General features: G+C 42.5%; 1 protein-coding gene across 9 annotated transcripts in view; it reads right to left on the minus strand.

The window, feature by feature from the left end:
• Positions 1-203: 203 nt before the first annotated feature.
• The window catches only part of ENOX1 (ecto-NOX disulfide-thiol exchanger 1), a 495,678-nt gene continuing 479,576 nt past the window's right edge, over positions 204-16,305 (minus strand). For all 9 annotated transcript variants that reach the window (XM_045012813.1, XM_045012820.1, XM_045012827.1 and 6 more), the window contains 3 exons: positions 11,588-11,690; positions 7,342-7,427; positions 204-1,098 (listed from right to left, as the gene is read on the minus strand). In XM_045012813.1, the coding sequence (XP_044868748.1) occupies positions 967-1,098; positions 7,342-7,427; positions 11,588-11,690 (321 nt within the window). In that variant the 3' untranslated portion in view covers positions 204-966. The remainder of the gene's footprint in view (positions 1,099-7,341; positions 7,428-11,587; positions 11,691-16,305) is intronic.

Consider the following 16,305-nt stretch of genomic DNA (forward strand, 5'->3'; position numbering starts at 1 on the left):
TGATTTAAGCTAATATTACAGTCTCTTCTTTGATACAGTACTCAATACATTTCATCGGGAGGCTTGCAATAGCTGGTTTGGGTGGAAGGAGGACAAACACTGACAGACACTTTTTGGATTTGTAACAATTCAGAAACATCAGAAGAACAACTTGTAAAAACAATATGGTAGAAGTCATATTTATTGAAAAAAAATTAATATATTTGCTATAAAATCCTTAACAGTAATGAACTGAATATTTATTTTGATGCATAAACCTGAATGTTACATACCAAATACAATACAGTAACACTGGTTTCCTCTTTATTTACATATTTATGAAAATTGATATGCAATCCATGTTAAAGGAACTTATAATGAAGAATAGTTACATTAGAAAAATAATATTCTTGATAAAGCATTCTCGAGGAGTCCAATCACATTTTCAGGCCTCTTTCAATAAGGCAAAAATCCCTGGAACAGCATATAACTTAATTTACAAAAGACAATAACTGTTCAGACACATCTTCAAGTTTTCTTTTGGTATAATTTTTCTCACTGTACAATTACTTAACGGAAAGACTTTCAGGAACATAACATAATGATTTCTGCTATATATTACATATACATTGCTGTAGCTTAGCAACCATAACTAGGCAATCTTTTCCCTTATCCATTTGCTCAGTGAGCTATTCTTAGATGTAGCACGTTAATATCTTGACATCGTTATAACTGTGGTATCTTTCTTCAGTTTTCATAGGAAACAGATGTGTCACATTTTAAAATATTTTATATTTTTATTTTTAGGAACTGGTGCACAACCACATTTCCACTCACAAGAGAACGTCACAAATGTAACTAAAATTAGGCTTGGATAACTCTGAAAACGTACTTCTGTGTGTCAAAACCAAATTTCATACTTTAATACTTTGTAACCCTGCCATGCTTTAGGAATTCTTCTTCTGCATACTTCTTTACTATTCACAGTCAGGTAGTTTTAATTCCTTCAAAGGCACAAAACTTCCACCTCTTTTCCAATGTTGCTCCTACGCCAGTGAACTCTTGTTTAAACATGCGTGGCAATCTCATCAAAAGCATTTCTATTTCATTTGCAGAGATCTGTGAAAGAGAGGGAAAAGCAAAACTACAGTGAGAAACAATTGGGTTATATTTAAGAAATAGGAAATGTAGAGAATACAGGTAGAAGAAACATTTTCTAGGTCAACTAAAAATCCCAGCATTTCTTTTTGGGAGGTTATAACATTTTATGCCATCTACAGTTAGATCCATATTCCCACCATGACACAGAATCATTGAAATGTAGGGCTGGAAGAGACATCAGGAGGTCATCAAGTCCAGCTCCCTGCACTGAGGCAGGACCAAGGAAACCTAGATCATCCCAGACAGGTGTTTATCCAACCTGTTCTTCAGCTTCCAGTGAGGGGATTCCACCAGCCTATTCCAGAGAGTAACTACCCTTGTAGTTAGAATGTTTTTCTGAATATCTAAATCCCCCTTGCTGCAGATTAAGACCATTGCTTCTTGTCCTAGTTCAGTGGCCTTATCATTGCATAACATTTGCTTTAGTCTCTCTAAGAAGTGTATATACTTTAATTAGTCTTGAGGTTCAGCACTCTAATTTTCTTGAAAAAAACCTAAAATATTAGTTTTATTTTTTGGTTTCCATATTTATGATTAAAATAAGATAAATAAAGGCTCCCTTGATAAAGGTTTGGTCAGGCACTTTCAGCTAAGCTAAAATGTAGATGCAGTATTTAAAATAGTTTACTTCATAAACTATGGATTATATTTAGCAGGTAACCATTAAGGGCCAGATTGCAAGGGGTGTGTGAAGTCAGGGCCACAGTCCTGGTCCCTGAGCCCCCTTGAGCACAAGGACTTTACAAGGCTAATGGTCACAATGGGGCAGGACCTTCTCCACCCTGGCAAGAGGAGCTGGTGTGATTCCGTATGACTGAAATATGACCATTTATATCATTACTATTGCCACTGTTAGACAATTGCACCAAATGGTATTCAAAGTATGTCATGTAAAGTATCAATGGATAAGTTACAATTTATCGAATATGATTATCCTGTTTTGTGTGCATGTATCATCTTTGTATCCTAAGTTATGAATATTGACTATGTACCAGTATTTCAAATGTGTTTGCTCCTACAGTAACACCAAAGAAGTGAGCTTTAGCTCACGAAAGCTCATGCTACAATAAATTTGTTAGTCTTTAAGGTGCCACAAGTACTCCTGTTTTTTTTACCCAGAAAGTAGTTTACATCCAGTCTAGCCAGCACATTGCGAATAGCCCATTCAAGTTGATGGCCCATCAAAGAACACTTAACTCTCACAATGGGCCATAGAAGAAGCTCCTTCGCACTAGGTGAGCCTTCCTGTGGTCACTTTAGCCAGAATATGGGTAATGGCTGCTCCTATCAGTCATCAAAGCATGCGAGGGCATGTGACTTGCTCATGTGACCCTGGACTCCATCTTGTGCCTGTAATTTTCCACAAACTAAGACTGAGGCCTGGTCTACACTGGGGGGGGGGGGGGTCGAACTAAGGTACACAAGTTCAGCTACGCGAATACCTTAGTTCGAACTACTTACCCGTCCAGACGCCGCGGGATCGAAGTCCGCGGCTCCCCCGTTGACTCCGCCACCGCCGTTCCCGGAGTCGACGGGAGCGCGTTTGGAGTTCGATATATCGCGTCTAGATCACTACCCACCAACCCGGGCGGGTAGTATGGACGTACCCTGAGAGCAGTCCCTCCACATGGGAGAAGGTATAAAGGACCCTGAAAGCATCACCATTTTGTCTCTTTCCTGCTCTGATTTTTGGACTATGAATTTACACTAAAAGGAGCATATTGACTATAGACTGAGGACCTTCCAATCTTTTGGAAGTTCCAAGAGACTTTACAAGCCAGCAATCTGCAACATCACTGCTACAAACCTGATCTAAGAACTTTGCAATGATTGTATGTATATTATTTCTTTGATCATTTTAACTCTCTCCTCTTTCTTTTCTCTTATAAATAAGCCATTAGATATTAGACACTAAAGGATTGGCAACAGCATGTTTATTGGGTAAGATCTGAGTTATATACTGATCTGGCTATGTGGCTGATCTCTTGGGATTAGAGGACCCTATATGTGATGAAATTGGTTTTCAGGAACCACTCATCATAGAGTCCCGTGTCTGGGTGGTGAAACAAGGGCTGGAATGCCTAAGCAGAGTGCATTTCTGACTTCTTGTTAACCAGCGTGGTGAGACAGAAGTTTACTTTTGTTACTGGCTTGGTATAATCTAATAATAGAATAACCACCAGTTTGGGCTGAGCCTGCCCTATGTTTCAGTGGTTTGTCCTGAACCTGGCATTCTGAGCTGTGACCCACTGAGGCACAGTGCAGGTTAAGAGCTCCATGGTACCCTGCCTGAGGATTCGGCAGCAGCTGCAGAGCTTTAGGAGGCATTGTTTCTGCCTCCATGTCACTCAAAGTCTTTGTACATTTGGTGAGCTATGTGAGCTGGTCACCTCAGTCAAGTTTCTAGTGGGAAAGATGGGCCCATCATCACCCAAAAACCAAAAATCACCACCACAGTGGCACCCTTGCAGAATCAGCAAAGAGACCAAGAACAGAATGACCATGGAAACTGAACCACCATCTTGGTCCGACAGGTGTCTATTCTGGGTCAGTGGTAAGGCACACACTATGGGAGAAAATAACATTTGAATAGACACGGATAGTTAATAAGATAAAATATGCATTTTTAAAAAGTGAAAATGGGCCAAAATAAATTAAAATGACATTAGAATAGTGAAGTGCAATATAAATTCAGGTTGTTTCCCTCAGATACCACCAATAAAATAGAGGCCGTAAGAATGGCCATATTGAGTCAGACCAATAGTCCATCTAACCCAGTATCCTGTCTTCTAACAGTGGCCAATGCCGTAGGGAATGAACAGAACAGGGCAATTTATTGAGTGATCCATCCCATTCTCCAGTCCCAGCTTCTGGCACTCAAATAACTGGGACTCTCAAAACCTGCCGTCCCCCTAATCACTCTGCTTGTATTCTATACCCCTTCCTCCCACCATTTGTCTTCGTCGTTTTAGACTGTAAACTCCTTGTGTGCAGTGGTTGTGTCTTCCTGTGCATTTGTACAGCATTTAGCCCAAGGGAGCTTGAATACTGACTGGGGCCTCTGGGCACTATCATAATACAAAAAATAACTGAGAAGTACTGCTGCTGCTTCCCATGCAATAGATTTGTTATTCATGGCAGTATCCGCCAGTTCCGTGGACAACAGTTGTATTACAAATCTATTTACTAACACTACTAGCATACTACTCTGGTAGTATTTTTCATTTTCAAAGCACTTTACCAGCAGGAAGTACACTAGTTAAGCCTAACAACACCACCCCAGCAAGATAAGAAAATATTAGCCATGCCCCTGTATTTTCCCAAAGGGGAAACTGAGGCAGAGAGTTTAAGTGATTTGCAGAAAAGTGTCAGAGAGACTCAGTGCCAGGGCCAATCAATCTACAGCCAAAAAGAAATCTGTTACATATTTTTCTTACTTCTCATAAGAGTAATTGCTAGCAGGTTACTTTTGTGTAACGTGTGAGTTGCACAGCGAGACTGCAGCCAACTCGGGTACTATGACATTATCATTCCTGCTTAGGTTAGTAATGAAAAGGTATCCATGGAAAGTAAATGAAATTAATCTTAGAGATTACATCTCCGGATCACATTATTAAAAAGTAATTTGTTACTCTTGTCAGTCACTTCAGAAGTAAACTCATCCGGCCAAATCCTGAAGTCTACATTCATTATTTGGCACGGATGTAGCCCTGCAAATTTAAACAGCACTTTACAGAAAGGGAGAGAGATCAAGCTCCATTCCATGAAGGGTTTACAACCTACATGTCTGACCCTGTGAATGCTCCCAGTGAAGTCAATGAAACAATTTGTGTGAGTAAAGGTTGCAGCACTGGGCCTGAATTCAGGGCGGGTGCAAGGATGTTTCGCGCCCTAGGCGAAACTTCCACCTTGCACCCCCCTGAGCCCTGTAGCTGCTCTCTGTCCCCCCCCACTCCACCCTGTGGCACCTCCCCCCCCCCCGCGGCAGCTCCCCCTGGCCCGGGGAGCAGTGCGGCAGCTCCCTGTCCCAGCTCACCTCTGCTCCGCCTCCTCCCCGAGCACGCTGTCGCCGCTCCACTTCTCCCGCCTCCCAGGCTTGCAGCGCCAAGCCTGGGAGGGAGAGAAGCAGAGTGGGGGTGGCATGCTCAGGGGAGGAGGCGGAGCAGAGGTGAGCTGGGGTGGGGAGTTCCCCTGCGTGCCACCCCCCCCCCTTACTTCCTGCAGGTGGCCCTCCCCATGCCCCCCTGCCCCAGCTCCCTCCGCCTAAATGCCGATGACAACCGGGGCGGCCGAAGATCCGGCCGCCACCGAAGGACCTGAAATGCCGCCCCCAAATGCTAGTGCCCTAGGCGACCTCCTAGGTCGCCTAATGGGTTGCACTGGCCCTGCCTGAATTAAACACAGGAAATTATTCCAACAGGAAGTAGGAGATGGAAAAGAGGCATTAGGGGTACAACCAATAGCAGTCTGAACTCTGGTATGTGGCACATGGAGCCTATATTTTAAAAATTGTTAATTAAGCAGGAGTGGCCAACCCTGGGAGAGGACAGCAGTTGGAAACCTAATCAAAAGCAGTTGGTATTACAAAGGGATATGAAAGATGAGTGAGGATGCTTGGCTGACTGGCAGAGCGAGTATATGCCAGAGATTGGGAACAGCATGAAATGAGGCACAAAAGCACGAGTGGGAGAAGATATGGAGCATCAGAGCACAGCATAAGGTGAGGAGTGTGGGGAAAAGAAGGGGCTGAGATGTAAGTGCCTTGGAAGTCAGGACCAGGAATTTGAACTCGATACAGAAAGAAACATGTCATCACTCGGATTCGTACAACTCTGCAATGAAAACACAGCCACCCAATACCCACTGTTACCCAGCCCTACCCTGCACCCACCTCCTTCAGGACAAGAGAAAAATGACAGGCCGTGATGCGCTGACAAACAGGCTGTTATGGCAGGAAGCGACTTCCAAAGGCTCGGGGCAGGGCCTGGCCGGCTGCCCTTTCTCTCTCACACTAATGGGGCTCTAGCTAAAGCATCTCCACTAATCTCAGCTATGGCGCTATCTTGCATGGAGAGCACGAAAGGGTGCTAGGGAGGGGTGGCATAGTCAGAGCAGAAGGAAAGGAACATTATCTTGGCTACAGTCCGAATGTTAGATAGATTGAGGAGGGGAGATTCCAGGAGGACAGGAAGTGGGAGGTTATTGCAGTCACTTGAAGTCAATCGTATAAGGAGTGCAGGATTTGACCTACAGTATGTAACTAGTTACTTGTATCTCAACAACCCGCTATGCAAATCATTGTTAAGTGCCTAATGTCTGCTTGTATTTTATAGCCACACCAGGGCCAGTATTTAACTCCTTACTTCAGAAGGAAAGGGTTTATTTAGAACCAAGTTATACTGACCAGAGGAAGAGATAATAGGAACATGAATTTCACTTGACTTATTTAATCAGACTTTTGTTGCATTGACACAGGCATCACCACATTTAGCCGATGAGCAAAGAATATTTTTCATAAGCACAGTGTTGATTATGTGGATGGGATGAAGTGAGAAGAGAGACGGTGTATTATCTAGCTTACTGTAGTCTCTTCCCCTGGTCCATCTGCATGCTGTTGCCTGAGGTGGTGACCACTTCTATAGCTCCTCTGATAGGGCCTGCAGCCCTATCAGTGCTTTACACTCCACTCACCATTTGTACTGCATAATTCATACTCCAAAGTGCGCAGAGGGCTCACTGATCCAAGTATCAAGAGCATTCTCAGCTCTGAGGGGCAGCGTTGGGGTACAGTGAGGGACGCATTGCAGGGTACAAGGCTCTCTTTTAGAGGCACAGTCCCAAGAAATGGTCCCTGTCTGGCCATCCTCTCTCCTTTTGGTGGCCAGAGCTAAACCTACATCTTAATTTATTTCCTACAAATTACACGAAGTAAATAAGAATCACGTTTCCTAGAATCAGCATGGTAGTCTTTGCCATTTAATACAACAGCCTTCCTTGCCACAAAAGCACAGCAAAGTAATGAAAGGCAAAAGACCTCAGGTACATGTGCGCAACATAATTTGCGAATGAATGAAGACTGCAAACCCCCAAGCCCCACATCCCATTATCTCTCTAATGGAAACTCATGCCGAGTTTAACGTGCAGTAAAGAACAAAACAAAAGTTCTATAAAGAAACCAGACTTTGATTAACTTTTTTTTACCCTAGAGTCCAGCTGCTGCATGTAAGACCAAAGGTATTCTATATTGGCGCCGAAAGGATGCACATGAAGAAATGTGGATATGATACCTGTATTAAAACAAACACACAAGGTATTGAAATTACCTGAGGCAATATATCATATGTCTAAACACAGTAATTCTGAATAAGTCATTTCAAGTTTTTCAGTCTGAGTTACAATTCTTATATTTCTTACACAGTTCAATAAACAAAAGAGAACATTACATTTTTAACACAGCCATAGTAGCACAGTAAAAACAATCGCTCATCTTCAGGAATGACAGCAGTTAGCAAGTAAGTGACCAAGATAATATACAGATGAATAAAGGGATTTCTAAACAAAGACTTGCTGGAAGCATTTCAATTACCTATTTTATGCTTGATTTACCAATATGTAATAGTAGATATTGGAATGGAAAAAATATTGCTTTTTCCCCTTCAGTGGAAGCTCTGTTGTGAAAATGCTTCATATAAACTGTGTCAGAAACTGCAGCGCCTTGAATTTTTCTTATAATTACGTTGTTGCTAGTTATGATAAGTGTTTAATCCATATTACCCCTAAGTGTTGCTGAGAGAAACACAAATCCTTCCTGACATACATACTTTTTTTTTTCCTTAAAAGGGAGCAAGCTCTGTCTTTCTTCATTGCAATTTACAAGATCATGTTAAAAGGTCTGGGAATAAAGGGCTGAGGAGGAGTCAGCTTCTAAATCTAGAGGTGTTTTCCTGTAGTGGAAATCGAGTGTCAGCATAATAGTGATGAATCAGGAAAGCAGGATGTTGGACGTCAGCATTGCTATTAAAAGCATTATCCCATCTCTCCTTCTCTACATGAACAGTGAGTATATGTAATGGTCATCAGCATGCATGTCACTAACTATTTGCTGAGAGTTGAACAGTAAGATTCAAAGATATTTTCAGCTCCCTTTGGTTGAGTTTCTTAACTAATAAACCTTAAGGAGCAGTTCTTTATTTTTAAGGCATAAACAGAGCAAGAGCAAAATGCTTACAAATTACAAAAATGGGTCCCTGTATCTTGTGAACTGCAAGCCACTCTGCTGGTCCAGATACTGACTGGAATAGAATCACCTTTAAATTTCCACTTTTCCCAAACACTGGCAACAGTAGAAAAAGATAAGTAAAGCTTAACTCATTTTACATCTTTCCTTTTTCTCTTTCAGATTTCCACTTATGTTTGCAAATTCTGGCCCTGATCCTGCAAAGACTTACTTACATAGTGAGTCATCCCATGGAAATCCATGGAACTAGCCGTCCACAGTGTATAAACATAAGCACATGTGTAAATCTTTGCAGGTTCAAGGTCTCTGTCAATAATTGCAGAACTGGGCCCAAACTAAATACCACTGAACTTTGACTGGCACCGTTGGAAATCCAAATCTGTATTCAGACCTCAGTTTGCTAATGGCACCATCTTTGTTATAGATTGAACCAAAACTTCAGCTCTAAAAACCTCTGTTTTGGGGTATTCAAAATCCAGATCTGATTTCTGCACCTATGGCCCCTCTTTAATTAATATGAAGGAAATAAAAGGCTGCTTGAAAATATGCTTGTAATTATTGACTAGAGATGCATGATACCAACCTAGTAACTCAGCTTTTCTTAAGTGAATTTTAGTGCTTGTGAAATATCGACAATTCTAGAGAATGGGCAGCTTTAGGGCAAAGTCTCCTCTTACCAGTCACCAATGTGCCTCATCCCTGATCATGAAGGAAAGAGTAATGTTGGGTTTCCATGCCTGTGCAGTCCTTGGTTCCCATTAAGACCACCAGTTCTGATGATGGTTGTCTCATGTGAACATATGATCATTAGGATCAGGACTGAAACCACAAGCTCACTTCACATGAGCCATGGGACAGCCATAAAGTGGGCTGGATTCAAATAACTGGTCACTTAGCAGTGAAAAGCTCTACATAAAATTCCCAATATACCAAGTCATCTACCTCAATTTAGCCATGAATAAATCAAAGGCATTCATTTTCAGCTACAACGAAAAGCAAGCCAAATGCTGGGACCGAAATTATGTATGGAATGTCTGATCCAAAATTAAAAAGAACCCAAACTAACAACCTTATGACAGGTTTCAGAGTAGCAGCCGTGTTAGTCTGTATCCGTAAAAAGAACAGGAGTACTTGTGGCACCTTAAAGACTAACAAATTTATTTTAGCATGAGCTTTCGTGAGCTACAGCTCACTTCTTCGGATGCATAGAATGGAACACAGAGACAGGAAGTATTTATACATACAGAGAACATGAAAAGGTGGAAGTATGCATAACAACAGGAAAAGTCTAATCAATTGAGATGAGCTATCATCAGCAGGAGGAAAAAAAACTTTTTGATGTGATAATTAAGATGGCCCATAGAAGGTGTGAGGAGAACTTAACATAGGGAAATAGATTCAATTAGTGTAATGACCCAACCATTCCCAGTCTCTGTTTAGGCTAGAGTTAATTGTATCTAATTTGCATATTAATTTGAGTTCAGCAGTTTCTCTTTGGAGTCTGTTTTTGAAGTTTTTTTGTTGCAAAATTGCCACTTTCAAGTCTGTCACTGAGTGGTTAGAGAGATTGAAGTGTTCTCCCACTGGTTTTTGAATGTTATGATTCCTGATGTCAGATTTGTGTCCATTTATTCTTTTGCGTAGAGTCTATACGGTTTGGCCAATGTACATGGCAGAGGGGCATTGCTGGCACATGATGGCATATATCACGTTGGTTGATGTGCAGGTGTATGAGCCTCTCCTGCTGATGATAGCTCATCTCAATTGATTAGACTTTTCCTGTTGGTATGCATACTTCCACCTTTTCATGTTCTCTGTATGTATGAATATCTCCTGTCTCTGTGTTCCATTCTATGCATCCGAAGAAGTGAGCTGTAGCTCACGAAAGCTCATGCTAAAATAAATTTGTTAGTCTTTAAGGTGCCACAAGTACTCCTGTTCTTTTAACAACCTTATATATCACAATCCATCCTCACTGTATCATGTCATGCCAGTCACAGTTCATTTCCTGGAATGGACCAATGCCCGTTAGATATAATTTCCCTTCCAAGTTTTTCATTAGGTATGCTAAAGTATTAACTGTCCTTGTGGTATTTCCCATACTTATTCTTGTCAGTAAACTGTCACCTAATGTAAAAAAAAAAAAAAAAAAGGAAACTGTTAAGGGCATCCTTATTTTGTTCAATATTGTTTCTGTTCCTTTCTCTTTATCCATTTTGTTAGTGCGATGGGTAGATAACCATTCACACTGTTCTATTCCATGAGACCAGGGCCGCCCAGAGGATTCAGGGTCCTGATGCGGAAGGACCTCCTGCCGCCGAATGGCTGCCAAAGACCCGGCAGTTCGGCAGCGGGTCCTGGGGCGGAAGGACCTCCTGCGGGCAAAGACCCGCACTGGGACCCGCCGCCGAAGTGCCGGAAGGACCCCCCTGCCACGGGTCTTCGGGGCACTTCGGTGGCGGGTCCCGGAACAGAAGGACCCCCTGCCGCCGAATTGCCGACGACGGCCCGGAGCGGAAGAAGCTCCGGGGGCACGGGCCCCCCGAGAGTTTTCCGGGGGCCCCAGAGCGAGTGAAGGACCCTGCTCCAGGGGCCCCAAAAACTCTCATGGGGGCCCCTGCAGGGCCTGGGGCCTGGGGCAAATTGCCCCCCCCTTCTGGGCGGCCCTGCATGAGACCCTCAAACAATTAAATTCAGTATCTACCTATAGTCACATTACAAGCATAGAGGCAGATCCTGCAACTTGTCCTCCATAGGAAATGCTTATGTTAAAACCAGTAGGTCTTCTTGGGTGAGTAAGGCGTAGTCATGTGAGTGAGCCTTGTAGGACTGGCTCTATATCATAGAATCATAGAATCATAGAATCTCAGGGTTGGAAGGGACCTCAGGAGGTCATCTAGTCCAACCCCCTGCTCAAAGCAGGACCAAACCCAACTAAATCATCCCAGCCAGGGCTTTGTCAAGCCTGACCTTAAAAACCTCTAAGGAAGGTTATGATGAAAACGTTTCTATTTATTCCATTGGACTGTTCTGACTGTAACCAATGGGAACACATGGGACTGATAAGCAGTACAGTCTTTAGTTCTAATTCAATGAAGTTAAATGCAAATATACATTGACAATAAACAATAGCTTCAAGGTTGCTGATTCTACGATAATTTTTTCTAGGTTGTTATATGCAGTGATGAACTGAGTACTGAGTTGCCTTACCTATTAATAGTGCCTCTTTCTCTGATTTTAGACCTTGGCTTCGTTTCTCAGAATTTTTTTCTCTCTCTTGGTTGACCAATGCTACTGTCAACATATTGATTTCCTATAAAGTTTAAAAACAAAACAGGTGTTTATGTAGATTTCATTCATTTCAATAAAAATCCTGCCTGCTGCTTTTTAACTCTCTTTATAAAAGATCATTACTTTAATTTACAGCTAAGGACAAAACAGTTATAAATAATTGAGCTGTTTGCAGAATATTAAAGACCTTTTTGAAGCACTGTTTCCCCAACTGCTGCAAGCAGAGGAATTTCCTGTATATAGTAGGTGCCAACTTTGTCACAGCTGCCTCTTTATTAGACATGACTGAAGGTAGATACTGTAAACGAGAGAGATTTAGAAAATTCCACTTTTATAGCAAGCAGAATGGGGCTCTTATAACCTCCTAAGAAAATTTCAGAACAAAGGCGACAGCTAGGTAATATGGTTGGACTGTTATATTTACATGGCTTTTTGGCACTGAAGGAGGGATTTGACAGGCTGTGAATATTGCACATTTTTTAAAGAAAAATCATTGTGACAAACTTTCTGCTCTAGTAATTGACTTACATTTTTAAAATTACCATCATGACAAAAAGAGTTAGAAATGTGCGTGTGGGGAGGGGGGAACTGTTGATTCCAAGAAGCAGTAATTACAGTAAAATCGTGATGGGCAGTCATCTAAGTAGCTGTGTTTGGTCCAGCTGCTTCTTGTAGAGCTAAGCAAGAAACTGTTTTCTTGTCCTGCAAATTTTTTTTTAAATTTCTTATCCCAAATCAGTACAAAAAAATCACAATTTTAGAAATGTTTGTGTCCCACAAATCCAATATTTTTTGAATTGGGTTAATTGAAAATTTTTGTTTTGATCATTTTTAAATGTTTTGTTTCAGTTTCAGTCATTTTTTATTTAAATGTTTTTACACTAGCTAGATTCAATTTTGAAACAAAAAGTGGCTTGGAACTGGAAAAATCTGAATTTTTCATTTAGAAAATGACAATTTCAAAATGATGTTTCAACAATTTTGATTTTTTAAAAAAATTTGAGTTGAGAAATTCCTGCAAAAAAAATTCAGTTTCCACTAATTGGCATTTTTTGGTGAAAAACCATTTTGTCGCAGGATTGTCAACCAGCTCTACTTCTTAGGGTTTGGCTACACTTGCAGGTGTGCAGCACTGGGAGTTAAAGCTGTCTTCGTACTGCTGTGTAGGGAAAGCGCTGGAGTGTGGTCACACTGACATCTACCAGCGCTGCAGTGTGGCCACATTTGCAGCATTTGCAGCGGTGTTGGGAGTGGTGCATTATGAGCAGCTATCCCAGCGTTCAAGTGGCTGCAACATGCTTTTCAAAAGAGGGGGGTGGGGTGGAGTGTGACAGGGAGTGTGTGGGGGAGAGAGAGAGAGAGAGAGAGAGTGGATTTTTGGAGCCGACACTGTGTCAGCTCCCTGCCTTGCAAATTCCTACCACTTCCCCCACACTCTTAAATGCAAATAGCCTTCAGACCAGATAAGTAGCTGCTCCGACGGACTCCCTCCCCCCACTGCCCTGCGCCGTGCTGTTTCTCTCCTCAAGCAAACACTAGCTGTGGACTTTCATCCCCCTGCCTGCCTCATTCACAGCAAACAGGAGCTGTGTTTGTTTTTTAGATAAGCAGCTCCGGGAGCCCCAAGTTCACAACAAAACAAAGAGAGGCATCATAACAAAACAAAGAGAGTTCTTTAGTTAAAAGCATTATGGGAAAATTCCGGAGGTCAGTTACAGCGTAGTAAGATTAATCACTGTTTACACTGGCATTCCAGTGCTGCAGCACCAGCGCTGCAGTCGTTATTCCCCAGGCAGACGTGGAGTACAGCCAGCGCTGTAGCCAGGGAGATTTAAAACTCTTGTAATGATTTTACTGGGCTATGCAAATTCTGTTGTAACTTAAATTACTATAATTTTCTCCTGTTTTATCACCAAGTGGTTAGACTATATATTCCTGAAGCAGAGATAGGGGCTAGACATTGGTAAACAGCAAAATAGTGGGATGTAATGGGATTTAAGATTCTTGTAATTTGTAATTGGCCTGGCTTAGGACAGCTCCTTAAATGGCTACTTCAAAATAATTAATTTAAAAATCTTCTTTGATTTCACAGTTAAGATTGCTTACTTTGTCCAGCTATAAACTGTTTAGGTTATTATTAATAACTGGACAGATTTCATTTGCCCTTAAACATATTATTTTGCCCATACATAAACAGTTTTAAACATCTAATAAGATACTAAAACTGAATTCACAGTAATTGTGAACAACAATACACTTTGGTCTTCACTTACAAAGGGAAAATAGCCCTTCAGACGCGGTCCACTCTCAAAGATGTAATTTCTGTTAAACGCTCTCCACAGAGAGACATACACAAGAGTTTGTAACAGAAGTAACCAATTTATTATTTGTGTTTTGTCTAACGTTTTCTTTTCTGGTCTTTAATAATAAAATAGCTATGGTTAATAATTGTGCTTATTTTGCTTGATCATGGATGTCCCCTAAAGTATGGAAAAAAGCCCCTCTGACTAAATAATGGGAGACACGTCCCTGAGCTGGCAGGAAAAGAATAGAGCTGGCCTACCATTTCTTGTTTCTCTAAACTAACCATTTTTAGAATAACATTACTTGGGATCCAACACTTTTAAAACTACCCCTTTCTACACTACACTTACATATCATTTTTTGTTTTGTTTTTTTAACCCTCGTACAACTGCTTTTGGCTTCCCCAATCTTTAAGTGCTGCAACTTAGTTTTCATTTCTTTCTACAATTGCTGACAATTGGTTACGTATGTCTCCATAGCCACACAAAGTAATAATTTAATCTTGGTGTTCTGCCCCATGGGGTCTAATTCAATATCCACTGAAGTCATCATAGAATAATAGAATATCAGGTTTGGAAGGGACCTCAGGAGGTCATCTAGTCCAACCCCTTACTCAAAGCAGGACCAATCCCCAGAGGTGAAAGTAAGCCAGTACAGTCCGTTATGGCGTACTGGCAAGAGCGTACTGGCAAGAGCCAGTACGCCATGCTGGACCTGGCTTCCCCATGCTGGCAATTTAAAAGGCCTGGGGCTCCCTGCATCGGCCGGAGCCCCAGGGCCTTTAAATTGCCTCCCAAGCCCTGCTGCCGGAGCCCTGGGGTAGTGGTGGCAGGGCTCTGGTGGTGATTTAAAGGGCCCGGGGCTCCAGCCGCTGTGGGGAGCCCCGGGCCCTTTAAATCGCCCCTGAGCCCCAGGGCTCCCAGCCACCTCTGGAGCCTCAGGGCCTTTAACTCTTGATTTAAAGGGCCCAGGTATTTAAAGGCCCCACCTCTTCTGGTTGAGGCCCTGCCTCTTCTGGTTGAGGCCACCCTCCTCCCCCGCTCAGGACTCCAGTGTACCGGTAAGTACTTTAAGTTACTTTTACCCTTGCCAATCCCCAACTAAATCATCCCAGCCAGGGCTTTGTCAAGCCTGACCTTAAAAACCTCTAAGGAAGGAGATTCCACCACCTCCCTAGGTAACCCATTCCAGTGCTCCAGTGGGAGCCTTTCCACTGACTTCATTGCACATTGGGTCAGGCCCATTCTTAGATTTCAGGGGACACACAGATTAAGTTGCAGTCCCAAACAGTAGGAAAAAAGCATGATATTTACACACCTCTGCTTTTCAACATGTTCTCTCATGATGGCCATCCTGGATTCCTTACCAATTATTTGATTGAAAATATTCTGACTATTATCTTGCTGTTGTGATGGAATCCAGAAAATCATTGGTTCTGCTTTAGAGGAAGAACTATTTCAGAGGACTCCTGCAAGGCACACAATGCTGTTTCACTCCAGTTTAAGGGTCTGTTTACACAAGGGATTTAATGTGAAGCTTTTTGTTGAGCATCTGGTAATCCGCAGTATGCAAGTCTCACCAATAGCATGCACACAGGACGCCTGTCCAATTTGCGTTGTGTGAACACATGGTGGCAGTTTGCTGAGAAGTGAGGGAGTAGCATTCTTGGGGTCTATCCCATGGTTCTTTGCTTCACAGCTGAGCAGCGTGCATTGTGGGTTTGTTTTCACTGTGAATTGCGGTATGCAAAGCAGAAGCCAGGCAGGTTGAAATAAAAAAATCCCGAAACCATGTTTCCACTGTCTCTGCCCTATTCTTCCTTTCTGGGAGGGCTAGCATCATTTTCAAATTGCTGTCTGCCAGCAAGGACCCAGAAATGCACCACACTGCTATGGCAGCAGGTGTGAATATGCAAAGACTGTACTACAGTGGGGCAAATGATAGGCACATTGGTTCCATCAGCTGCCCTAATGCAGTTTGGGAACCCCATGTGTGCAAAGCCATCAGTAATCTCCTGAGCATTATAACTCAGCTAGCTAGTACCTTAATGGCATAGCTGACCTGCATGAGACCGGTCCCAATGGTTCATCTCCCCAAGCCGAACTGGTTGGCTACAGACCAGTTACATTCTGGGGTGGCCAGCTTCCAGATGGTATGGCTCTATTACAGCATTCAAACCTGGGCACATTCTGCATTGGTCGATGTCCGCTGCACCACCAAGCAGATGGTGCAGGTGCAGGAGAATGTTCAGTGTCAGAACAGTGTCTCCTCCAGGTAGCAGGAGTAAATACCATGAAGCTGTTGCAGCAGGATGAGGATGCTGAGCTGTTGGA

Source organism: Mauremys mutica, chromosome 1 (assembly GCF_020497125.1).
Source record: "Mauremys mutica isolate MM-2020 ecotype Southern chromosome 1, ASM2049712v1, whole genome shotgun sequence".
Lineage (NCBI taxonomy): Eukaryota > Metazoa > Chordata > Testudines > Geoemydidae > Mauremys > Mauremys mutica.